Raw genomic sequence first — 27139 nt, 5'->3', positions numbered from 1 at the left:
GCACAGGCAACCACATATTTTGGTTAAAATTGCATATATTATTACTGTATTAATATTGCAAAACCATCATTTTAGAAATGAAAATACAATTAACACAGCAGTCTCTATTTGTAAACACACAATGAACACCAATGAATCACACACCCAGAGTGGATGATAGAGTACATCTATTAGGTATATTTTAGTGTCATTAAGGAGCCTAGGGTTGGGTAATACAATGTTTTTACTGCACTGTAATAGCAGTAATTCATCATGTAGTGTTTAATGGTGGAAAACAGACACATGCTTTGGCGTTACAATTATAAAACAGACATGACCTCTTCCTGTTTGCTATCTGCAGAAGAGGGATCTGTCACCCAACCTGGCAACCTCATGGCTCATTCAGACCACAACTATAAACAAGAGGAGCTCCAAGGCTAGCCGACTTTCTATCTCAGTAGGTGCTCATTTAGCTCATAAGACATACGAAACTGTTTCTTTGAGTGCAACATAACACCTTATCATGTTGACACGCTGTACAAGTGTGTTTATAAGCTCGTTTATTACACTAAGGTTACCATGACACTAGCTAGCTAACGCTAGCTCGTCTAGTAGGTCAACAAACCGCTAACTGTTGTGTCTCAGTAAAAATGTCAACGACACAAAGTCACGTTTGTGTTGTAATATAAGTGAAATGATGAAAACACACGTGGTCACCGTGGCATTGAGCGTGTTTGTGTCCATAAGTCATTTGACTTTGAGAAGCTAACGGTAGCCCCGGTTAACGTGACCGATAACTGAGCTGGGCGCCGAAGGCAGTAAAACAGCAGCGTGGACGCAACTCCTTTTAAGGCTGCTTGCGGGAGCTGTGAGTGTCTTTAGTTACCCCATGACCTCTTTAACAAGACTGAAACTTCAGCATCATAACCCTGAACTTCACACTGTGTCTTTTCATTTCAGTTCGATCAGTTCATCTGGGTCTGCCAGTCCATTTGAGGAGCTCTTCTTTCAACTCAGCAATGACCTGACCAATGGCCCCCTGCGGTGTCTGCTCAATTAGAGGCTCTCTCGTGGAAGTAGATCATGAATGACAAACTTGTCTTCCTGGGCCTGCTGTACTTTGTCCAGGGCATCCCCTACGGTCTCCAGTCTTCCCTGCTTCCTGTCTACCTGCGTGGAGCTGGTCATTCCCTAACTCGCATTGGCTTCACCAAGATCCTCTACTTTCCATGGGTCCTCAAGGTGCTCTGGGCCCCTTTTGTGGACCGGGTTGGCACGAAGCGCCGCTGGCTGGTGGGGACAGTGTCTGGGCTGGCTCTGACATGCCTCTCCAGTGCTGCCCTGGCCCCAGAAGCACATGTCTGGGGAGTAGCAGGAACCCTTTTGGTCATGAACTCTTTGGCTTCTGTCCAGGATATTGCTGTAGACGGGGCCGCGGTGGCGTTGTTGAAAGGTCGCGGGGAGCTGGGCCTGGGCAATACAGCCCAAGTCGTGGGCTATAAAGCTGGATCTGTGTTTGCCGGAGGTGGGCTGCTGGCTGTGATTGACGTGGCTGGATGGAGCTGGATGTTTATGCTGCTGACATTTGTGTACGCAGGCGTGGCACTGTTTGTGTGGGGGGCTCCTGTGCTGGATGATGAGACTTTGAGGGCCCAACAGGCAGATAGTAGCAAGAGGGGTGGGCAGGGATCAGACGCTATGAGGCCATGGAGAGTGTGGAGGAAGATGCTGGCAGTGCCGGGCACCCCTTGGACAGTCCTGTATGTGCTGACATACAAACTAGGTGAGTCCGACTAATACGCAAGCGCTTGTTGAAATGACGACCTGACTCAAAGTTTCTCAATTAGTGAGATCAAAATCTTTTTAATGAATTATTTGTATTATTTGCAGCCTGGGTCAATACTGATATTATGTCTCAACCTTCCCAGAGTAAAATGTACTTGGTTTTTAGAGCTGCTTCGAGATGTTTTTTTTTAATCAATTGTTTGATCTATGAAATGTCACAAAAAAGTGATAAATGTCCGTCACATTTTTCTCGGCGATGTCCTCAAATGTCCAACGATATTCAGTGTACAATAATGTAAAACGGAGAAAAGCAGGAATTTCTCACATTGAAGGCTGGAACAAGAGAATCCTCGGAGTTTGATAAATGACTGAATCGATTAATCAATTCCATTATCTGAACCGCGTATCCTATTCAGGGTTGCTGGAGCCGATTTCAGCTGACATTGGGCAAAGACAGGGTTCAACCTGGACAGGTCTGCAGTTTATCGCCCACTCAATTAAGTTCCATTATCCAAACCGCTTACCCTATTTCGGGTCGTGGGGCACTAGCCAATCCCAGCTGATATTGGGCAAAGTTTATCACAGGGCACATATATAGACAGACATTCACACCTGTGGGTAATTTAGAGTCTAATTAACCTAAGATGCATGTCTTTGGACTGTGGGAGGAACCCAAAGGAACATGCAAACTCCACACAGAAGGACTGTCCAGATCAGAAACCAAACTCGGGCCCCCTTTGCTGTGAGGGGACAGTGGTAGCCACTACACCACCGTGCAACCCACTCAATTGAATTTTTTCAGATACATTTTGTTTCAATCTACTAATTTTTGCAGCTCTAATTATATGTGTATATTATAAGATGCTGATGCCATTGCTGCTGTCATCATCCTTTAGTGATCGAAATCACTAAAGGACGAAATAGAAAAGAATAAATCAGAGCACTTCCATCTCATCTGGGAGTCCAGTTTCTAAGCTTATCAGTTTTGTATTTGCTTTCGGTTCAAGGACCAGGCAGACAAAAAGAAAAAGAACTTGAAGCAATGAAAACTTTGCTGAAATGGTTCCCTTTGGCCCACTGTGAACATTAGTTGTGTTCCTACCTTCATGTAGGATCCAGAGCTCACCACTAGATGTCTCTGTTGGTGTGTCCATGAAGACCGAACGAAGAAGTGTATTGGAAAAGTTTGGGAAGTTATTATTACTTGACAGTTTATTGTGTCTTAGCAGGTCCTGTATGTATGTTTAAAAATACAGGCCCTTCTAAGATAAAGCCATTGTTTTTTTTTATCTCTGTTATAAAAGTGAAAACCTAAGGCACTTGAACAAGAAGACAATGTTAGTTTGAATGCATATTGCGCTCATGCAGTGAGTTTTGTATATGAATAAGATGGCTCCAATAAGAAACAAAAAACTGAAAGTAGTTTTGGATCAGTCGAGCTTGTGTGTGCGTGCGTGCGTGCGTGTGTGTGTGTGTGGGTGTGGGTGTGGGAGAAAGAGTTGATACGACCAGAGTTTGGTGTTTGGTAGCAGAAGGGGATTATGTAAGGATTAGAGTGTCTTTGTGTCTGTTGCGTTCAGAAACCGAAATGGAAGACAGCGCATCATGTTGATGTGTGTTTGTGTGTGTGAGAGAGTGTATGTGGGTGGTGGGAGTATAATTGTCTCCTCATGTTTACATAGTGTTAACTTGTGTATGTGCTGAATGTATATGCCTTTGTTTTTAGATTGTGTGCGTGTGTGTGTTTTTGAGCGAGTTTTAAGAGTGGCTCAGTAATCGGATGAGTCCCAGCAGACGACACTACTAGACAAAATATGAAGGCTGGCTGAAACCCCTAATCTGTCTGGGGAGCAACCCCCCCCCCCCCCAACACTCTCTCTGTCACACGAACACTAACCATCGACTGATGCTCATGATTACAACAATAATTACTGTAGTAGTTAGTGTTTTCTCAGTAGATTCATTAAGACCGTTGTCACTCGTTAGATATTCCTGTTGTAGCAGTCTAAATATTTGCCATCTTTGCGGGGGAAAGAATATTGTGTAATATTTTAGATTCAGCCTGGATGTGCCATCATAATTGCCGATGTGAGACAGTATTGTTGTTGTTCAATGGGTGTGTGGGTATGTTTGTGTTATCTGCCTGTCTGAACCCCCCCCCCCCTCCTCCTCTTTGCAAACACTGACACAAACGCAAGCGCAGACCCCCTCTCCCTCATCTATTCCTAATGAACTCTGAGTTTGTGCTGGGTCCAACACAGTGGCCAATCACTGGCAGCCTCGTGTCTGAACTGTGACCCTAGTGCCATCTAAGGCCACAGGCATGATGGGAAAACTGTCCGGGTGGACTTAGACGGCTAGCCGGACGGAGGGCTCGAAAGGAAAGGGGGATGGAGAGAAAACGAAAAGGTCAAGAAATAGGAAAACGAGAGGTTTCGAGATACAGATGAGCTCAAATGTTGGACACAAACATTTGAATATCCTGTTGATGTCATATGTAAAAAACAAACTGTTCAGATCTGTGCTGGCATGTGAATCTGCTAAAACATGTTGTAGCTGAAGTGTCAATCCTCGTTATCTTTTTACATTAGTGCAAAGTGTTAATTACTATAATTTGACAATTTGAGGAACATAATTATTTAGCTCAATCAACACCTTCAATGCATTTAATTTAAATATATTGCATTGCTAGTCTTCAAATGTACCCATATTGTTATTATATTATTAGGAATTAACAACTCTTTGCTTGTTATGCCACAGGGTTTCACACGTCAGAGCTGTTTCTTTTTAAGGTAGGGGGTCATTAACCCTGTATGTTTGACAAGAGACGTAAATGATGGTGAGAAGAAGTGGCCCCTGATGGTGGCTTTCCCTGGGAACTGACCAGGTGTACAGAGAATTGGATGGATGGATGAACACAAAAAAGAAAAGCTTTGTTCTAATACTTCACAACCTTTTCCTCAAAAAAAGACAACTACAATGGTTAATGTTTAAATACACACAGTTATCAGTGTATTAGACACAATTCATTGATATGAATGGGTTTGACAAAATATTACAAACAGCTCTCATTTTAATGCAATGCAGTTCAACAGCACCATAAATTACAGGCTTCAAAAATAAATTGACACCTCTCCAAAGGAAAAAAGTGTTTTTATTGGGACTACATTTTCCCTGGATGCAAAGTTTAAAGGTTGAGGTTGACGGGGTAAAGTTTGTAGGGCTTCTCTGAGCGTACAAATACAGTAAAATATATTGGGTCTTTAATCAATTAAAAACAAATGTATGAAAGCAAAGGTTGCCCTGCTCATCTCAAATACTCACACGGACACACTCGAACCATACATCCTGGGCCCTGTTCATCGTACCTGACTTACTGATATAGCTGAATAATTTCCAGGATAAGATGACGTAGATCAGGCTTTCGGTTCCACAAAGCCAGTTTAGATCAATCACCATCAATCCACGATGCGGAGAACATCGTTAAACCGCTGCATGTCTTGCTGTTAGTAACGTTTATTTAGCGCTTAAGATACTTGGACGTGTTGAAAGCACTCATAATTATATAGCAGTGTTATTATTATACTATACATATCATTATTGTAGAACATGATTAAGGTGGATTCATGATAAGAATACGTATCACTGCTTCAATTTTATTGAATTTCTGATTATGAATAATACATACATACTGATCTGCCCATACACACATTCAAACTCCTAGTAAACTCCTAGTAATCTGTAGTCATGATCATCTTCTGCTCGTCAGTAGAGAAAAGAGACGATGTTTCTGTGATCTTATTTTCCATTGTAGCAAGAGAACATCATGAATTTGGTGTTCGGGCACGCACAATCATCCTATGGACTGACATCTGGATAAAATGAACGAGACAGAACGAGAATTTAAGGGCGGATCCACCTTCGTGGAACCGACATATCCTTTCGTCAATCATCTTGTTAGGTTAAGTTGGATAATATGACATTTGATCGACTTTGTTAAACCATGTACGAGGAACAGGGTGTTGAGATTAAGCCTACAGTCCAGTCCGCAGAGCAGTTTCAGAGACTCGGGTGCCAGCAGAAGTGCATGGTGGTGGGTTTTGGAGAGTTCATCGAGTTTTGAGTTATGAAGGGAGGTGGAGCGGTGGGAATGAGAGACGAGAGAAACTTAGGGAGGGAGTGTTGGGGGTATTTTCCAGAGGGAAAAAGAAGGACTGCAGGGAGAGAGGCTGAAGGAAGGGATGAATAAATGAACAACCACCACATGGTGCCCTGAGAAAGACAGCGAGCAAAATGGCAATAGAAATCACTCTTGTCCATGCAGGAACTTACAGGTTCAATTCGTATCCAAATTTTTGACTTTATGAATCTCACTTAATGAGCTAAATACAAATTGGATTTTTGGTCTTTATGGTTAAAATAAACACCATAACATGCTTATATCAACAAATACTTTTTTTTTTTTAAAAATGTACCCGTTTTGTTGTGTGTTGTACTTAAACAACTGATGTAAACAAAGCTTTGATAGCTTTAGAAAACACTAATAACTAATAATAGTAATTGCTTTCTTGAGTTTGTTGTGTCTCAACACCGTCTCTATCAATTGCAGACATAAGGTAGGCCTTATGTCTGCAATTTAATTTCGTAATTTTTTTCTTTTTTGGATCACAGATAAACTAAGAAATTTAATTTAATCGAACCAACAAATGCCACTTATCCCTCGTATGCACAATATTGTAGGAAAAACTATTGAAACCCAAAGTGCCTTTTTAAAAGACATAATGGAATTGTAGCATGCCAAGTTTCTACAGAAAGTCTTGAAAGATTGTTTAGATTAAGGGGATATTTACTCTTGAGACCCAGAATGGATATTAATATTACATCATATTTGAAAAAATTATACACTGAGAACAAACAAAATCCACCCAGTAACCTAGCAGGTTTGGGTTCTTCTGCTTATGCATAGTTAAAGAGTGTATTTGAACATGTTCATGAGAACTCTTTGACATCTACATTAATCTGTTGGAGAGAGAGAGAGAGAGAGAGAGAGAGAGAGAAGGGGGGGCGGGAGAGTGAGAGAGAGACTGGGCTCATTGTGAATAGACTGGGCTCTGTTGCTGAAAGGTGTGTGTGCATTTATATGCACATGAATATTTGCGTGTGTTTTTGTATATGTGCTGGTCTCTAACATGCAGTGTGTATGTACTTTGACCAATTTATTCATAAACATTTAATCAAATGGCTATAATTTAATGGGTTGATTCTGCAAACTGTCTTTTAACTTTGATTTTCTTGAGTTTTCTTCTCTGTGTACGGAGCTCCCTGCAAGAAGTGATAATATCGTTCGGCGGGGGGACTTAGTGTCCTCAGTGATCTCTCCTGCTCTCGGACGTCAGGATTTGACCCCACTGTCCTTGTCAACCTCTCACCCTCATCTCCCCCATATCTCACCCGTATCCTACTCTGATCGCTTTTACCACCCAACATTCACACATACTCACAGGCCATCTCCCCCATCTCATACAGACAGAAGTGTTATGTGGAGAATCTTTTTTTAACTAATCCGGATAACTTGGAATAACTGTCCTAAAACAACTAAAGTTGCCAAAGTTGGCTATCTTTTGGTAGTATTGGTGGTAGTGTGTTAGCAAAATTAAGACCAGTTTTCTCATAAAGTCGTTGCTATGTTTGCTTGTATCTTTTGCTTTGCTGAAAACGACAAACAGTGTTTTACTTTTGAACAGCTTTCTGAGTCACCGACTGTTAGGAAAAAACTCTTTAAGCTCTGTTTGTATCGCTAAAACAGTGAACCCTCTCTATTTTGTCCCATGAAATGGTTTCATTATGTTCAGTAAAACAATCGGACATTATCTGATGAAACCCATCTTACTAAACCGGCACTAATATGTCCGTTAACAAGTAATTAGTGTTGCCATGAAGTGTCCTTCATAACTTGGAAGAATAAAACAACCCCGCTTCTTTTTTTTATCTCTTACTTTACCCCCTCAAGTGTCTGAAAACCTAGTTTCTAATCTTTAACATTTATCCATAACATTACATTTATTTCTTATTTAAAATGAAATTAGAAAAAAATTAATTTAATTCATTTTAATAATATAATTTTGATAATATTATGTTATATGGGTAACACTGTAAAACTCCTCTAATCTCTCTGGACTGTCGACATGATTTGATCAGATTTGATTGACCGTGTTTTAACATTAAGTTGTCCTATAACCATGTATCTCCAAAATGTCGCCTTTAATGAGGTATGAGTGAGACGATGCATTTTTCAATTCAATGGGGCTTCAAACTCGTGTAGTAAACCAAATAATCAGTTTATTTGAAACACTCTTAATCATTACATTCATTGTTTTCAATGGACGGCAACAATAAGTGCAACAACCTCAGATTTGTTGTCTGAAGAAAAACTAAGAAGAAAAAGACAGAACTGTCTGGAGTGAAATAAAAAATTGTTCGCACTTTTGCAGGAAATAAAATAGTTGTTTTTATTTTACGGTGCGTGGACCCCACTATAGCCGCTTGAAGGTCGATGACTTGATGTCATAAAAAACCTTTGAAAAAAACTACGATTAAAAACAGCCCCGCTACTTCTTTTAATGTTAAATTGTTTTGTCACAGACAGTGTCTCTGTTCATCTGCCCCCTCCTCTTCCTTTGTCTTTAGCTGTCTCCATCCCATGCTGCTCTCCTTTTTCTCCAGTCGTTTTTTTTAGATAAATGCATTCTGATTGTCAGAATAAATCTCCGCTGTTTCTATCTTTGCGCTTTAAAAAGTAGTCCTTTTTATTTTTCACACTATCTTTTTCTTCGTCCTCCCTCTTCCGACCCACTCCGTTCCCTATCTCTCATCGTCTCCCCCCATCGCTCTTGTTCCACCCTTTTCTCCTTCCCCTTCATTCTGCTTGTTTAATCTTTGCGGATGTCTAATGAAATCCCTGCTGAAATGGACAATTGTTGCTTTGAGAATATTTATAGAAAGGAATAATCAGCCTGCTTGTGTTTGTCTGCCCTCCCCCAACCCCCCTCTTTAAAGAAATAATTAGTTGAAGGCAGGACTGTGAAAGCTCTGAGCTTTGAGCTAAACAACAGGCAGGCAGGAACGGGAGCACAGAACCATGGGTAAACAACCCAGGCATCAATGGGCTGCCAATGTTTACTTTATTATGACGAATATGGTTACGGCTAAGTTGATGCTGCTCATAACAGTTCAGCGCAGAGAATGACAGATATTAAAATGTTAACATTGCACTGTAAGTGTATCAGTGCAGCTTCCACTGTGTGTGAGGGGTAAGTAATGTAATGACATATTCTAAAGATGTACTGTAAGTCTATTATCTTAAATTTGAATATATCATGGGGTTAGGCGTAACATTTGAACAGGTTGCTGTTGTGTGACTTCTTTATTACATTACAATAATTTAATTTATTGCCTGGTCCAAAGTGCAAAGTACATACTGCTCAGTACATCTTGTAAGATTTGAATTACCTCTGACTCTCTTCATTCCTCTTTTACTTTATCCTATCCTACACAGACCTATCTTATTGGCTTTACTTTTCATGACTGTTTTGAACATAGTCATCCCCTTCTTTATTAACTATATGTAAATTGCAAGCAGTGAAACCTGAGTGACAGAAGTGAGAGACAAGTGTTTCCTACACAGAGAATCCAAATTGCCTACGCCATGTTTCTGCTGGGTTGTCACGCCAGTGGTGACACTCTCGTTCTACTGCTGCACTCCCTATCACTGGGAGCTTCTAGTCTTTCTCATTTTTTTTATTTCAGTCTGTTTCATCTGCCTTTTTTTCATACTTTTCTATTTTTGTTTGTCTCCTGACTGACTGAGTGAGTGAGTCGTCGCGTTGTGTTGCGTCGTCTTTGACAGCAGTCTGGGAGCCAAGCTGTCACTCACGCAGCTCCTTGGTCCCACTGTCTGTCTGAAGTCAGTCTCCATTAATATAATAATGGCGTAAAGTCGGCGCCACTGAATATTTTACTGTAATGTTCAGCAGAACATTACCCCCACACTCAACGCCACACAGAGAAAGTCTTATTGTCTGACAGAAACTTTTTATTTTGACTGAAAGGTCTTTGTGAGGTCTGTTTCATCTGTGGAAGTTTTTGTGTTTTTGTTGTGTTTTCCTTTTGGTGCTTTAGGAAAAGTGCTAGGCCCCGTTTGATAAAGTGACTGAGGGTATTCTTTTTCTTGTCAGGCATCTATTATTGACACTTTCCAGGAATAGGCCTAGGTGCGCTGCGTGTCGGTGTGCTGTATTTGATTCGGCGGTTGTAATCTCAGGAAAACCATGTTGTTCAGTCTTGCAGGCTAAACAGATTGGTACAACATCCTCATCGTATTTGACTGTGATTGGAACAGGCGTGTGTATTTGGGAAGTGTCTCACATATTTACTGTAGGTGAAAAATAGTAATGCTTAGTCAGAGACATACAGTACATAATACATGGTGTCTCAATTGCACATTTTACCATCATCATATCTGACCGAATAAACTCATTCAAGTCTGTTCCTTCCCTCCTCTTCTTTCTTTGTCCACCTGTCTCTTCTGTCACTATGTATACAGGTGAGCAAGGTGCAGTGACCATGTTTCCTCTTTTCCTGTTGGATCATCACATGACCGCCAGAGAGCTTGGCTTCTGGAATGGCGTTATCGCCATGGGCTTCTCCATCTGTGGGTCTTCCCTGGGAGGCATGCTGCTCGCTCAGTTCAGGTAGCCTTTATCAACACTGTTATTCTCACCAGGTTATCACTGGTTTCACCATGATCGTTGCAGGACTCTGAACTTTTTAGTGGCATCCTATTGCAGGGTCTTTAAATTAATTTGGTGCTCAGGGGAAAATTCACTTAAAGGTGCTACATTAGATATTCAGAGCTTTAATATAGCAGCAACTGTTTTTTATATAAAGATATTGATTACTAATGTCTACCTGAGCAGAGAATGAATTATCTCTACCTCTCTGTGTGTTGTAATCCAAGCTTCTCCCTGTTTGGTTGACATAGCATGCTTTTAGTGCACGTGACCTTGCCACACTGGCTAGCTAAACGCCACCGATCTGCACTGTGCTTATATGGCGTTTACAGCTGATAGCGCTGTCACCGAAGCGTATCACAAACCCTCCGTTTCCCCTCAAGTCAGCACTACAAGTCCTGTCCTGCTGTAGGCACCAATAGCTGCGAGCCGCCTGCTCGTCCCTCGCCAGAAATGCTCCCAATCATGTATTTAGCACCTCTAAGAGTTTATAAAATGCATTTCAAAGTCAAAGACGACACACTGTGAAGGTACCCATTTTTTTGCATTTCAATAAATCCATATATTTGATAGCGTTGTCCAGTATTCACAAGGCAACATTTACCAGTTAATTCAATTATGAATTAATCTGCCAGTTACTTCCTTCATCGTTTGGTATATACAACTGTAAATAAATGCTTATAAATGCCTGTCAAATATATTGTTTTGTCTGACCAATATTCAAAAACCCTACTATGACACAATATTTGGAGCTTTCTTTCCCAAAAAAATGACTATTGGTAGTTTTTAATTCAAATTTAACTCGCACATAAATGTGAACTTTGACTGGCCCGGGTGGTTGCAGGTGATTTGTTAGATTTCTTGACATCATATACACATTTAGAAGGTTAATGCAACATTTTTTTTAGAAACAAGCCAAGCCAAGGCTCAATGAGGTGAAAACGAGCTGTCATAGGACTGGAACTAGTTTCCAGCAGAAAGAAAGAAGTAAATAAAGTCCAGTGCACAGCACAACAGGAACATGTACCTTACAGCCGCATACTCTGTGCTCTCATCCCATCAGATGTAACAATTCTATCATCATCATCATCATCATCATCATCATCATCATCATCATCATCATCATCTTTATTTTCCTCCTCATCTCGCTCCTCTTCTTCTTCCTTCTCAAAACTTGCTTGCAGCTTGCTTCCTCCTCCTTTATCTCTAGAGTCCTCATCACTGTGGGCTCGTTCTTCACATTTTTTATTACTCTTCATTGATTTGTGTGTGTGTGTGTGTGTGTGTGTGTGTGTGTGTGTGTGTGTGTGTGTGTGTGTGTGTGTGTGTGTGTGTGTGTGTGTGTTTATGCCTGTCTGACTGTGTGTGTACAGTAATTTAAGTAAACATAGCCTTGTTTGAGAGCTCAGGGACCCCCTGTGTCTGGTGTGTGGTGTGTGAACAGCATGAGCAGCCAATCCATCACACACTTATGCGCGCGCACACACATTCACACCCTTCAGGGTTTGATTCCAGAGAGGCAACATGCAACTGTAGTTGAATTCAATTCTTAAATACAAAAAAAAATACTTTTATTAATAATATATCAAATGGCAGTATATTAGATTTGACTCATTACCGTGATTTTTTATCATTTTAAATTGCGTATATTATCAAAGGTATACAGTGTTAAAAATCTGGTTAATGTAGAATTACAATATTGATGAGCAGGCAGTAAGATGTGCAAGCGGTTTTAGTATTGAATTTAACCTTTACATGGTTTCCCCTTCAGCGCATTGACATTGTCTTTGTGGCTGACCATTGTTGCATAAGGTTTTATGTCTGCTTATACTAGGATCACATCATAGCACAGCCCGGCCTATGGCCAGTGTGATGTAATAAGAGCTATAAATAACAACAATGCCTTTCTAGAGGATAGTGTGTTAGTTGCCACACTGTGTGATATTGTACTCTTAAAGGTAGAATATGTACAAATTTCCAACATTAAAATGTCTAGAAACAAGTAAAAAACAAAACTTATGTCACGTAATTTCAATCAAGTTAAAAGCCTGTTTCGTTTGGTCTTGTTTTGGGACGAGGAGACTTCTGCGGTAAAAACCTCCTCAATGATGAGCACTGAAGGAGATTCTTGTCTTTTGTTCTTGTTTTAAATGAGAGACCCATAGTGCCAGTAAATTGCATATTATGCGTTGAACAAACATCTAACCATCTTTCCATCCTTATGTAGAAGAACATTTTACGATGTAGCCAATTTACTATAAGAGAGCTAGAGATACTGTAGTGGAACTTGTGTGTTTCGCTCACATATTGTTGTTTGTATGCTTGCCTTTTTGTTGACATGTGTCAGTTGCCATGTGCTCTGTCTGGATTCAGTTCCCAACTGGCTCCCAAGTTTTCTCCTCATGTAATGTGTCACTAGCTAACACAGAGAAAGCCTCCAAAGGCAAAACGTTTTTGAGGGAAAAGCACTTTAAAAAAAATGCCATTGTTATACTTTTTGGGCTTTTAATATTTCCCTATTTCCCGCCATCTCCCTTGTAAAGAACCTTTAACTTGTAAAAAAGTAAATTGTTCACACAGACAGAAAGCACATGAACTTACTGAAGCCGTTTTGACTCATTGGAGTGTTAAGTTCAGTTTGTCTCTAAGTATTTACTGGTTACAGTTTCTGCCATCAGTTTCTGATGTCTCTATTGGAAAATAATGTGTGGGAACTGCTTTTTGTTTTCCTTTAAAACATTTAAAAGTCAACCATACAGTGATGTTAGGATAGTCTATGTTAAATAACAGTTGATGAATCAGAGTTAATCATTTTTAATAATCATGTCCCGCTGCCCTCATGAAAAATTATATTTGCATTCAACAGAGATATTGTGTGAGATATTAATGACAAAATGTATGATTAATCCACCCATTGTATTGACTTATTATTCAAAAATTACATTCTTTAAAAAAATTCATTGATTGATTTTTTTATTTGATAAATCAATAATCTAATTGCACAATTGTATAAACAGTAAAATATATGACAACTCGATTCTAGATTTTTTGATGAAATGGATGTATTTGGTTTTATTTGGTTGTATGAACCGTCCAGTGTCAGATGAACATGTCTCCTTCCTCCCCTCTTTCTGTCACACACACACACACACACACACACACACACACACACACACACACACACACACACACACACACACACACACACACACACACACATTCACACAGAGAGAGTGCTGTCCACCAGGCTGCAGTCCCACCTCTAAAAGCTCAGTTGGAAGGGTTTTACTCCCCACCATCAGAAATGGCTGAGTGGTCAGTGAATGACCCCCTTTACAACTGCCACTGGCAACCCGAGAACATGGCTATTCTTATCTGGGCCCGGCCCGTGTGAGGTGGCAGCCAGGCAGGTTCTCTTTCTCACACACACACACACACACACACACACACACACACACACCCCTCCCTCAGCATCTCTAGAGTGCGTGATATGAAAGACTGTCATTGAGAAGGTGGGTAAAGGAGCAGAGAGAAGAATGTCTTTAGCATGTGAATGATGCAGGATTGGTTTTCCAGTAGAGAGGTAAGGAAAGGCTTGATGAGGGACAGAGGGAGAAAGAGAGAGAGATACTGAAAATCTCTTCAGAATTACTTATGTAGGAGTCAAAGCAAGTGTTTTCTGCTGCCTTTCGAAAGTATTCGTTTGTAATAATCTGTTAATTTTTAATCCCATACACAGATTATTTATTGTATGACGGTATTATACAGCAACTGGGTGATTCTGTTGGAGACAGGCAGCATTTTTTCTTGAGTCACTTGAGCAAATGTTAGAGAAAAAACTAATGTTGAATGTCACATTATGTATTTATGTCAGACAGTCATACTTCACCAAAGTTGTAGTTCATTGTGATGGTCATTTTTTTCTTGTTTTTATACATCAAAAACATTAATACATATGATATATCTACCAATTAATCATTTACGAAAATAGTTGCTGGATGCAGCTCATACCATATAATCCGTGTATACCTGGCTCAAGTGTTGTCAGGGACTTGTGGTGCATGTCAGCAGTGCTCATGCTCCCCTCATTTCCTATCACATTTGTCCACAATGGGGGGGAAAATAGAAACACACTCAATATTCAGATCAGAGGTTGATCACAGCTCAGCCAAATACAGATCAGGGTCTCATCTCATAAGGATGATGAAATTCAAAGGTACATTTAGCTGAGAAGAACATTAAACTTTAGATCCCAATCATGGACTGAAATTATTTTACTATTATCCAAATAAATCCGATATCCTGCTTTGTGTGACAAGCTCCTTTTTCCTCAGACCTTTTTTTACACATAGATAATTACATGCAAAAAAGACAAACAAACACACACACACACAGTCCTTTGAGTGGCAGGCATCCTCTGAGTGATTGGCATCGTTAATCCCTGATGTCACACAACGTTTGTATGTGTTTGTGTGTGCGTGCATGTCTTAACAGTGATTAATTATCTTCCTCATGCTGGGGATCTCCTTAGGTTATTGATTACGTCACAAACTAAACCCACAGGGGGATGATTTTCTTGCACTAACAGGGAATCAATTAGTGTCTGGGGACTTGTTTACTTAAGCACATTCACACATGTTACTGTGTGCACATGTAAGTGTGTGTGTAACATGAAAATAAAAAGGACAGTGTCTCCAAATGTACCAACCTTGAGCCGCTGTCACCACATTTCAACCAGATTATCACTAAAACTCGTACCTAAAAGTTGAACATCTCTAATACTTGGCTGGTTTTCTGTTCCCTATGTAGCATCGGGGCTCTGATGCGCCGTGTGTTTGTATTGCGAACCGTCAGCATGGTGTTCCAGAGCTCTCTACTCACTATACTGGAGCCATCACCACTCATGAAAGGTAAGAGACAGACTGAAATACAGTCACCAACAGCAATTTAACTGGAGCCCAGTTAGAACACGTATTACCGTTTTCATTATCCCAGTGTTCTAGTGTAAATATAACACAAGCAGGTGATAAAAGGACAAGAAAGGAAACCCTCTCTCTAAATGTTTAAAGACTCATAACAGAAGTTAAAGTGAATCTGTTAGTCTTTTATCCTTTTCCATGAATAGTGTACTACATGTCAGTGTGCCAGTCTCTTGAATAAACACATTAACATGCAACACATGTAAAAACACAGCTTTAGGTCACAAATGTACATTGTGAGTTTATGATCAACACACAAGGATAGTCACACTGATTTATGGTCTTAAAGTTAGATTAGGTGAAATTATCTTTTGTTGAGAATAGTAACTATTTATTCAGCTCAATCAACATTTTAAAGGCCAGCGTTTGAATATGCTCTGTAATCAGTCATGAAAACTACAGACTTATTTAATGTGGTGAATAACAAAAAGCTAAACAAAATCACAATGCTATTCACCAAACATAGCTAGACTGCATTTGAAAAGAGGAACAATGGACACAACTATGCTTTTGCAACAGTGACTGAAATACACTCAAACATATAACAAAACTAGGTTCTCAAAAATAAGCATTGAGTTGAGCCAACACCTGACAATCTTAACAAAGACTACATTGTGACATTCACTACTCTGCTATTATGCTGTGGTATTTCTGTCAGTGTATTCAGCCCCTGGACATTTGTGACATAAGGCCTGCGTTCTCCATTTTTTTCAAGTGGAATATGTCAGCTGATTTCTGTCGCCTTGGCTGGCAGGTAGTAAATTGATATTGAAGTTAAGTAATGTCTTTACAGCACAGTTATACAATAGATATTTACCTTCACAGTGAAAGCTCTAAATCTCACAATAGAAATGTCCTTGTCTGGTCTTTGCTCAGGTGACCTGGAGCCTGTTGGTTGTCAAACAGTTGGCCTAAAAAGAAAGGAAGAACACACCACATACAATTATGTTTTTTCTTTCACACTTCTTTTGAAAAGTTTCACCTCTTTTGGCTCTAAAAAAAATAATAAATTCTCGTAGAGGCAAAATCCCTCTTTCGTTCTACTCACAGTACATGTTGACATTTTCAAGCTGTGATGTGCTGACACAATAAGACATTGCTTTATCTTTATTGATACAACATGTTGGAAGGTAAGATGCGAGTAATTGTTTAAATATGGGGTTTACGGCACACACTTTCTCTCCTGGAAGCCCTTCACAGTGTTGCACTGTGAAGAGAGACAGAAAAAGTCATAGACATTGTCGGGAAAAAAAAGAGCGCTAGACAGAGAAGTTAAAACCGTTGCTTACTTTCTCACTCCTGCACACATGACTGCTAGATTGTCATTTAAAAAATTACAGAAATTGTTAGACACAGTGACAAAAAGGTTGGGAACTACTGACCTACCGATAGATCCAGATGTTCAACACTAATACAGCCCAAGAGTTGATGATGCAGAGGACAGTGATAGACAGGTGCTCTTTCTCTCTCATGAGAGCCATTCTGTTATTAATGTCTGAATGACACACATGATTATTTTACACAGCCAGTCGCAAAGCTTTTGGGATTCATATCTGCGCCTTTTATCTCCGTCTTAGTTGTCTGTTCCCCTATCAAGCCTCTCAGACTGAAAGTTGAGCCCTCTCCTCCCTTTACTTTAAACCCAGAACAAAGATTTCACGAAAACTCCCCGCCCAAAAAAAACATGGCAAAACATTCAGTTTCAGATTTTTCAATATTACATGATAACCCTCCGCTTCCCACTCTTCCAGTCTGATCAGTCGGTGTATCTGTGTGACTCCAACAGTCTTGTGTCGCTGACTGAAGAGTCTTATTCGGGAAAAACTCTGGCGGCTTGAGTGAATAATTCAGTGTTAGTGGGAGCAGAGACAGATAGGCTCTGTGGTTCCTCTGTGTTTCCCCACTAACACCGCTCTGCCACTTCCCCTCAGAGGATACGCTACATGTGTTTTGGGGACGATGGGGGGCGGGGGGAGTTGGCGGTGGTATGAGAACGGAGAGGAGACACTTCAGCAGCTTACTGTTTCTTGCCGCTTTGTCTCTCTACTTTGATTTCTACATAGAATGGTATAGTGAGAAGTCGAGCAGAGCAGCAAACAATGTAAAATGGATAGTTTTCTGCCTATTTCAGAAAAACCTAATAGTTGCACTGAGACGTTCTGTGTCTGTTTTTGTTTGATTTTGTGTGTTCGGTACTTCAGGTATGGCCATCCTGAGTATGAGTGTTCAACACTTTTTGGGCGGGCTCATCACCACGCTCACCTTCACTACCATGATGCATTGCACTCAGAGGGCCGAGGAAAGCATTCAGGTAAAGCAAATGTTATTCATACCTGCCAATAGCCTAGAGACAGAGACTGTTATGTAATACATGTTTCTCTTTTGTCACAAACTTTTTGGGATCAGTGAATTATTTGGTGTTAGGTCATCTGATGTGGCTTCATCAGACAACACAAACTTTCTTTTCTTCTTTCAGTCTTTCCCATATTTTCTCTTTCTGTAATTTTAGGTAATTTCCTTTAATTGTCAGGGAGGCCAGAGAGGCAAATCCTCAGCATACAGAACCAAACCCATCGTCACCTATACCTGTCAGTTTTCATCAGCTGTTTCCACCTGGAAAACCTCAGACCCTCCTACCACCTCACTCTATTTCTTTGTCATTCTGGGGTGCTTCAATAAACGCTCTCCGACTTTTCCCTCTCCTCTCTCGTTTTCTCCTCTTTAACATAACTCCTTGTGTTCCCGTCGTATCTGGGTCATCGTTGCCTGGAGGTGATCACTACTCACACAGCCACTCACTCGTCACTCAGTCAATCTTTGAAGGTGACAAATTATCATTTAAATTGCTGTCATTCTTAAAGTGGAGTAGAAAGGGGAAACAAATCACAGGTTGTAGTACAACTATAAGGACCTGGTTACTGATACAATAAGTGACAGAGAGAACCTCCGTTAATTTCAGAGGTTCTCGTGACACATATACTGTTTGATTGTTAGTGTCTTGGTGTGTGAATCAGTGTGTGTGTGTAAGCGCACACAGAAGGGGGAGCATTAGCTCGCCTGCGCTCACTGTGTGTATATGTGTGTGTTATTGGAGGTAGTGCTATCCAGTGACAGAAAGCTGATAGTAAGAGTGCTTGTTAACGATCCCCAGGAGATAGAAACCAAATCTGTTAAACAAGTTGCTCAGAAAAAAAGGCACTCCACTTAGCTGTGGTCACACAAGGTCTCAAAGTTCTTTCCCTCAGTGTACAGACTACAGTAATCTTAACTCAACACCAATTCCTCTCCTTGAATTCATACCATGTTTTGTACGGATCGTAACGATTGTGGTAACTACATTTTTAAATTAATTATATTATAGTCTGAAAATAGTGAAAAATATTTGTCACATTTCTGAGCGTCTAAGGAGATGTCTTCAGATATCTTGTTTTGTCTGTACAATAATAATACAAACTAAAAAAGCTCACCTAACTATACAATTAATTAATTAGAAATAGTTGCTGATTCCTGTTCTGTAAATCTACTCATTAATTAATCGACTAATTGTTGCAGCTCTTTTGCTAAAATGAGAAAGTAAATGGTGCACAGCAAAACAAACATTGTTGAAAGTATAAAAGATGCTTACGGCATAATGTGTGGATGTACAGTAGCGAAGGATCACGATGGCCACGCTGTCTACCTGGTGAATTTTAAGCTATCAAAATGTCCAACTAAAGATTAGTGTTTCACACAAAATTCATACCATATGCAGAAGAGTAATTTATCTATGTAAATGTCTCAAAACTACCTACAATTTAAATCAATTGTAGTTTGATGGAGTAAAGGTTTTCATTATTGTGAAGAAAAGAGTCCTAATCCTAAAGAATTAATTAATTCAAGCGATGGTCTCGGTGATGCCAGATAACTTCTGTTTTGTTTGGTTACCTGCCTCACTTAAATGCCGTGCTCTCGGGCAGAAGGAGGAGGTTTAGGTAAGATTAGGTAATCTCTCTTTTCACTCTCTCTCTCCTTAAGGCTGAGATCAGATACTCTTCTTCGTTTGGCCTCCATCCATCGTCTCAGGCCCCGATCTCACGCTTTCTCTTTCAGGCTTCCAGTCTTCCAGTCTTCTTTATTCCATTTTTCCCCCCTTCACTAGTTTCCTTTTTCTTTGTTTTTTCTTCTTTTTGAAAATCACACTTTTATTCTAGTCTGTCTGTTGTTGTTATTTTGTGTTCCATGTTTAAAAAAGGATAAATTGATAGTATGAAGTGTCACCTCTCCACTTTCCCATGTGCTACTCCCTCTTTTACTTACAATGTGCCTTTATTTTCCAAACCCTCTCCTTCCTCCTTGTCCTGTTCTCTGCTCACTTCCCGCTCCTTTACCTCCTCCTCTTACTCTTTTCTTATCATTCCTGCCCTTTTTTCCTCCCCACACTACTCTCTCCATTAGGCGACCCACTACAGTTTCCTGGCAACTCTGGAGGTGCTAGGGAAGTTGACATTTAGCGCTCTGGCCGGAGGCGTGGTGGATTGGTTTGGTTTCCAAGTTGCCTTCCTCTTCTTCCTCACCCTCTCCGCTGGGACAGCCCTCCACGTGTGGACAGCTACCTTCACTGGTGCGCTCAGGGAGCACCAGCTCAAAGAACAGCCAAAGTGAAATCAGGATCAGGGTTAAAGGTCCTGATACGGGGCATCTGCAGGTGCTGAAAATGTATTAAAATAACATGATTACAAGTATTCAGACACCTCAAAAGTCTTTCCAATAAATATAACACTGAAGACTTCAGCAAATAATTTCAGTCTAGAAAATTTAAATAAATTTACTTTCTTGTTCTGCCATTTTTAAGGAGAAATCAGCCATGCTGTTAAATACTCTACTACAGAGTGTGCTTCTTTATTTTTTATTTTTGCACAAATGTCATTTTACTGGCAAAAATGGCCTTACATTTTATTTATTTAGCATTTGAAATGACTAGAAAAGTCTTAGTATTTGCAGTAATGTGAGGAAACTTGAAGATACTATGTAGGTACAAATGAGTCCATTAAGTAATGAGTTGTCTGGACAGTATCTGATTGGTGTGATGAATTGGCAGTGACATACAATAATACTCTACTGAGAGTTGAGAAGGTCTAACGGAAAAATGTTTGTATCATCTGAGCCATTCTAATGTTTAAATATCCCAGCAATAAGAGCTTTAGCCAAAAGCAATATTGCTACTTTGTGATGCTTGTTCTATCATATTGTATTGTGTTCAAATAAGTCAGTCATTTTTACTGAGTTGTATGGTTTACAGTTCTAAATGAATGAATCTCTACTACCTCGTATCAGCGCTGTATTGTACGATACGCAGGAGGCAATGTACAGTATACAGTAGCTGCACCAAGTAGAGCATACACTAATTCATAATGAATAGTGGCAATACACACACTATATTATCTATGCTACAACAATTAGCCAAAGTAGAGTTGCAGGTAGTGCAACTGTTTCATTGTTCATCTATTTAAAAGTGAATAAAAATGCAGTACAGCAGTGGAATCAGGAGCATTTATTCTGTTTGTTCAGATTAAAATCCCTTTCTTCTTGGAATTGATTCTGAGCACTCACTTTGTGTAGGATACCGCAGCCTTACACACTGCATGTTGCTATCTTGTCTAAGGTTTCCATCAAAGAATCAGCCTTTTCAATAAACCAATAATAACTATGTTCTTTGTAAAAAAAAAAAAAAAAAGACCAATACCACTGGAAAATTGTGTTTTATGTCAATAATATGTACTATAGAATATACTGTAACTCTCCATGGTACTATGCGTTATATCGAATAATAATTCAGGCTTTAAATTTGAATGAAACAGCAGCGTAGAATGATCTCTTTTCACCAGGCTCTGAGTGAATGTATTCATAAAAAGTAAATCTTAAAGTCTTAAAATTGTTATTGGAGATGAAACAAGGATGGATAGGTTTGCATTAAGCACATTTTTGCCAAAATAAACCTGCTTTCACCCACATACATCAATAAAGGGATGCCATATTACCACATTACCAGGTCATTCATAGCCAGGTCCTCTGCCTTGAGATTTGCACAAAAAATAAAGCTGCTGAGTGAATCTTAGACTCTGGTCTTTTTGTGTGTGACCTCTGGTATTTACTTCCTGTCACCAGATTTTACCAAATGTTCCTTTCCCCATGGGAGAGGTCTTGTGTGGTCTTTTGAAAATCCACCGCGTCTTATAGCTGCTCCGAACACAACACTGGGTCTCTGCAGTGCACTGGCTGAGGGCAACGCGAGTGAATAGGATCTGTGTCACAGGACGCACAACCCATACAGCTCTAATGACACAACAAATGCTGTGAAGGAGGATTAGGCCAGTTTACACAGCCCCTCAATACACCTCCACTTTAAACTTCTCCCCTGGCCTCATTATCTGGGCGTACTGTTTGTGTAGTGGCGATGCGGGGATAGAGAGGGAGGGTTCGAGGACAGAGGCTTATGATTTGTCCTCAGAAAAGAGCGAGCCTGCGAAACTGTTTAGTGTCTTTTGAGAAGTCCCATGAAAAGAAAAGCCTCATTGTGTTATCCAAACTTGTTGAGGTGTTGGCATATGCTGTGTAAAAGGAAGGAGGGCTTCACAGTGCAGTTTTTTCACAGTGCAGTATGATATTATATGAATCATCAAGAAAATATCCCTTACTGTTTAGATGTACATTACACTGTACAAGTACCTGCTTCTTTGGGTTTTTATTCAACCAGATGCCATCTTGAATTTGAAAAAAAAATGCTATTATTCATGCTTTGGTATTCTGGAGAATAAGATGTAGTTGTCTTTGCCAAGTGTATCTGTAATGTACTGTTGTTGTGGGGAGCAGCCAAAGAAAAAGAGAAACGGATGGATTTTTCAAAAGCAATCCCATCCCAAAGTTCATTGAGGAGCTTCTTGAGCTCTGGATTGTATCACTCGATCTTGCTCAGCAGATGGCGTTTACTCTGCTGTATTGGAATTAAAGATCTCCAAATGTTCTTGTCAACTTGAGATTGAAGGTTTGAAAATGAACTTCCAACAGGGCAAACTACGATCAAGTAATACAATCAAAAGCCTCAGAACAGCTAGCGAATTGACTTCATGGTAAAAACTATGTTTCCAAGGTCAAAAATGTACTTTAATTATCAATTTATTGGATTTAGTTTTCCTGTGTATGGAAAGTCATTTAAAGGGTTAAAATGGTCAGTTTACATAAACAATACAATTGATACTGCCACCCCAATACAATATTGTATTTGTACTTACATTACACTTCAATTACATTTGAAAAACTCAAAAACACATCTCTGAATAAACAATCTACTGATTGCACATCATTTGCTAGCTCTGTATTAAAGTCAGAGCGGTGCAGATGAGAGGGAAAGGAAAGGTAGACAAGTGGTCTGAATCCTGCAGTGCTGATGAGAGTTAGACCTCCCACTGCGGTTGCCAGATTGGCAGAAACCCCCCGTGAAGAGAGTGCGTGTCTCTGGGCCACCCTCCCTTCCACGGCTACCATTGTAGTGATAGATTGCTGTATTTGATCTGCGTGTTGCCTCACATGTCGACTATGAACTTTGTTCAATGAGAACTGTTATTATGGGAAATGCGTAAGACTTGTTGCCAAGTGTGAGAGAAACTGCTTCAGTTTGCCAGGCATGTGCTGTAAGCAAAGTGTAGCCTTCCTTACACCTCAAAGTGTTGTGTTATCAGAATACACGGATCAGGAAATTATTCTGTGAATACTTTATCATATGTCAGGGCACTTGTCTTTGTTCACGTGTGAATTCCTGAGCTGTTATCGTCAGAGTCAGATTCCCTGTATGGAGGGGGAAGGCTGGGTGTTCTTTTATGTCAACAGCTATTCAGTTTCAGTCATTAACAATCAGGCTGGGGCACAAGTCTGGTCACATCACCAACTTTATACCTGTATCGCACAGCAAAAGGATAGGCCTTCTCATTCACGGCGTGCCAAGGCTTATCCGCTAATCGCAACGTCACAAGATATAATACAATGTCACCAAAACAATAGAATACACAGAAATAATAAGGCAGATTTTATAAGCTACCAAGAAAGGAGAGAGAGTGAGTTCACTGACAGTTGCATCTCTTGCCCGGTAGAGTTACCTCTGGGGAGAGACGGAGGGAAGAGAGGTGAGAGAATGGGAGGGAGGCAGAGAATGCAACATTTTTTAATCTCGACAGACACTTTTTTCTCTCTTTTGTCTCTCAGCGCTCAAGGGGGAAAGAGGTGTTGGCTTTTTGCGCCGCTTTTGTCTTGTGGCAGGCAGAATGGCCTTCTGGGAAACTTGAGTGGGCAGACGGAAAAGTGATCAGCAGCATCAAGTGTCACAGTGTTTCCTCTGCTGGTGTTTACTTTTTGTTTATTTGCAGAATGAAGCGACATGGACACCTCTACAGCCTCTCGTTCTTCCCACCACTTTGTCCTTCGTCTTTGTTTTCCTCCTCAGCTGGCTCAACAAACTTCATCATAAGCTCACATGGAGTTTGTTTTTTGTTTATCAGATTATTTTTGGACACTTGATTTTTTTATACCAAAAAAAAGATTTCAGACTTCATTGTCATTTCTTGTATGTAAACACCATACAAATAAAACTCCTGTTATCTTATTTCACTAGTACAATTAACAGCTGTTGAGAGACCCTGCAATTTAAATACACATTTAAATGTTGTTGTTTTCTGTTGCAAGAGTCTAGGTGCGGTTTGTTTTAGATGCTGGTTTATTATTTTCCATGTATGGCAGACTGATAGAAACCATGAACTACAGTATTCGTCTAAATGCTTGTCAATGCCAGCTAAATCGGCAGCTTTAAAATCGCTGCTCCATCAATGTTCTCTCTGGTATAGTTATTATAATTCTGAGTTCTCTATATATTAATTTCTTTCCTAATCTTAACTCAAGGTCCTGTTACTCTTTTGGAAGCTTTAAAATACATCTCACAATCTTTATCAATAGATGAAGAACTGTACTGCAAATGTTGCAAAAGTTGTTAAGAGCTCTTTCAATTTTTACATTTTAATGACACATATGCTGTGAGACCTTATCTATTAAGTAAAGATTTGGAATAAAACACGGAAACTCTATGAAAAGGCTTTCACACAGGCAGAAATTAAATCTGCTATTCTATGGTAGAAAAACACTAATGTGCAAACAAAATAAAACTGTATTGCAGGACTACAGACAGCAGCTACTGGCCATATAAGGGCATTACAATGGTCTACCACATTAATAATATTTACAAAGAAAAAAAGATAAAACACCAATAATAGAAAATAGGACAGATAGAGAGAGTAATTGCATTAGATATCCAGACAATGAGCGACAGATAATCTCTGATAATGTTTCTACCTAAAAACCCACATGCACTACAGATTATTACTATTCAATGGTGAAATGATCAGCACCCATCTCCCCCTTTAATCTGTTTTATGAAAGAACCACACATCATGTCTTTCAGTTAAGTGGTTCAGGCAGAACAGGTAAAAACATGTAAAGCAATATTTACAGTGTGTGCTTCAAATGTCCCGCTGCTGAGTCACATCATCTGTAAATGTCATGACTATATATCTCTTGAGCCGAGAGCAACATGTGTTCATGTTCCTTCCACACGACAAACTAAACGCCAAAACACTCTCAAGGCTGAGTCAGCACATGTTGCAAAGTTGAACAAATAGATTTTTCTTTTTCACCACTAATGGATTTTTGACATGCCCCTACAGCAGTGAAGGCTCAAAGAGGAATAGGAATAGAGAGGCTCGATGGAGGAAGTATGGGAGAGAGAAGTACTGAAGGTTCAGTTTGCTGTTCGCTAAGACACAACAACGAGTCGGAACTCTAGCCCGAGGAGAGAGGAGCGCTGATGTATTTTCTTCCATTGCAGGCAAGCAGATATCTTTACCTGGTGACAGTTGCCACTGTGGGAATAGGCAAAGATGTACTCAGTCAGCCTTTGTGAAGATTCATTAAGGATCTAAAAAGATAAAGCAGAGCACAGGAGGAACTCTAGATATACGTTTGCTCTTCAGTAAGATGTGTTATAGTGCTCCTACAAATATACTGTCGGATAATAATGGAGGTAGTTTTCTGTTTTGTGTCACACACACACACACACACACACACACACACACACACACACACACACACACACACACACACTCACTGAATGTTCAAAATAGATCCAGCACATGACTATCCTGTTCTGTTTCAGGGTGTCTTATAATCGTCTTTTTGAGAATTTTCTTTTTGGGAATTACCAGTATTTCAATACAGTTAATTTATAATTCGCACACATAATCCCCTTCACTTAATTTAGAAAAAGACATTTTCCATTTTGATGAGAGCCTGAGTGGAATTTTCAATTAGTTTCCACTGAGATGCTGTAAGTTCACAAAAACAGCCTCCGCACAATAACTACAAGCCCGACCCCACTGAATAACTTAACATAAGAATAAACTGTGTGTTCTGTACTCATTTCATTAATAATACACAACTAATTTTCATACAGGATCCCTGCTCCCTGCCAACATAATCATAGTATCTATTTTTAGGTACAGGCTTTTAATTGGCATGAATATTCAAATGAGAGACAAAAAAGTGTGTTGAAGATGGCAGCGTAAACAGAGAATGTCCCATATAGTACATTAAATGTATGCACGCATCTTCATCATCACCGTAGTTTTGGGATGGCCCAGAGTAAATGGCTTGTTTGTGTTGCATGTAGAAATGTCAGAACAAGAATGGGAATGTGAGGTAATTTTCCTGGTGTTCACATCAACACAGGTTTATTTTATATTTTACAGTTTGTGTTCGTATATAACTTGACTGTTTGACTTTCTTTTTCATACTGTCCTGTAGCTTTTTCCAGTTGGATTTGTAAAATAACAGAACATCCAATATCAAGGTCAAGCAAGATTAAATAACTATAATATTATGTTACTGTAATCAATGCAATTAGTGGTGAATAATTGAGAAATTAGTTGCAAGTGCAGGTATCCGTATTTGTTAGTCGAGGCCTCGTTCTCCTCTTGGGTTAATTTCAATTTATTTAAGACGTAATGGATTCTGCTCTAATAACTGTCTTAAAGACAGAGCTCTTTTTCGGAGCAGTTCATAGACTTGCAGTCAAGCGTTACATACAATTGGATGGTGGGACACAGATAGTAAACTACAGCTTTCTTCATCTATAATCCATAACTCCCTGTTCCCTCAAGGTCAGAGCAGTCAAGATGACTAACTGCCAGTAAGCATTCAAATGTCAAATTTCACCAACTCAACATAAACGTTTGGTGTGAATGTGCCTTTATACAAATTTCTATAAAAACAATGAATTAATAGAGACCACATGTGTGGTTTGTTGAAGTGATGGTAGCTGCTCTGTGCTGAAACAGGCTCTGCTATCCGGTCCCTCAGTGATGGGCTAGGATGTGACAAGCTGCCAGCTCATATGGTGTTGAGCCTGAGTCACTTAGCTCTGGTCTGCCTCAGTCTCCAGGCTCAGACCCCTTCAGTTCAACCCTCCTGCGTCCCCACTCTCTCTCGCCCTCCTCTCACACACACACACACACACACACACACACACACACA

General features: G+C 39.9%; 1 protein-coding gene across 2 annotated transcripts; it reads left to right on the top strand.

Annotated features, from left to right (window-relative positions):
* The first annotated feature begins 319 nt into the window (after positions 1 to 319).
* On the top strand, positions 320 to 21247 carry mfsd3 (major facilitator superfamily domain containing 3). 2 transcript variants are annotated; one of them, XM_068566718.1, is made up of 6 exons: positions 320 to 436; positions 940 to 1762; positions 10367 to 10514; positions 15363 to 15463; positions 17734 to 17843; positions 19967 to 21247. In XM_068566718.1, exons 2-6 carry the CDS (start codon positions 1063 to 1065, stop codon positions 20171 to 20173), a joined length of 1266 nt encoding a protein of 421 aa, XP_068422819.1. In that variant the 5' UTR covers positions 320 to 436; positions 940 to 1062; the 3' UTR covers positions 20174 to 21247. The 2 variants fall into 2 exon arrangements, with proteins under 2 accessions (XP_068422819.1, XP_068422820.1); XM_068566719.1 differs by lacking the exon at positions 320 to 436 and adding an exon at positions 645 to 847.
* Positions 21248 to 27139: the final 5892 nt, after the last annotated feature.

Source organism: Clinocottus analis, unplaced genomic scaffold (genome assembly GCF_023055335.1).
Source record: "Clinocottus analis isolate CAN_PGR_092001 unplaced genomic scaffold, fCliAna1.0.p SCAF_7, whole genome shotgun sequence".
Classification (NCBI taxonomy): Eukaryota; Metazoa; Chordata; class Actinopteri; order Perciformes; family Cottidae; genus Clinocottus; species Clinocottus analis.
Note: the sequence above shows the minus strand (reverse complement) of the source record. Positions and strands in the feature narration are given on the sequence as shown.

Excerpts from the sequence above, each read along its gene's own strand:
- mfsd3 (XM_068566718.1), top strand. The coding sequence starts at position 1,063 with ATGAATGACAAACTTGTCTTCCTGGGCCTGCTGTACTTTGTCCAGGGC. Across the intron at positions 1,763-10,366 it reads TGTGCTGACATACAAACTAG|GTGAGCAAGGTGCAGTGACC; the intron begins GTGAGTCCGACT and ends CTATGTATACAG. Across the intron at positions 15,464-17,733 it reads GCCATCACCACTCATGAAAG|GTATGGCCATCCTGAGTATG; the intron begins GTAAGAGACAGA and ends TCGGTACTTCAG.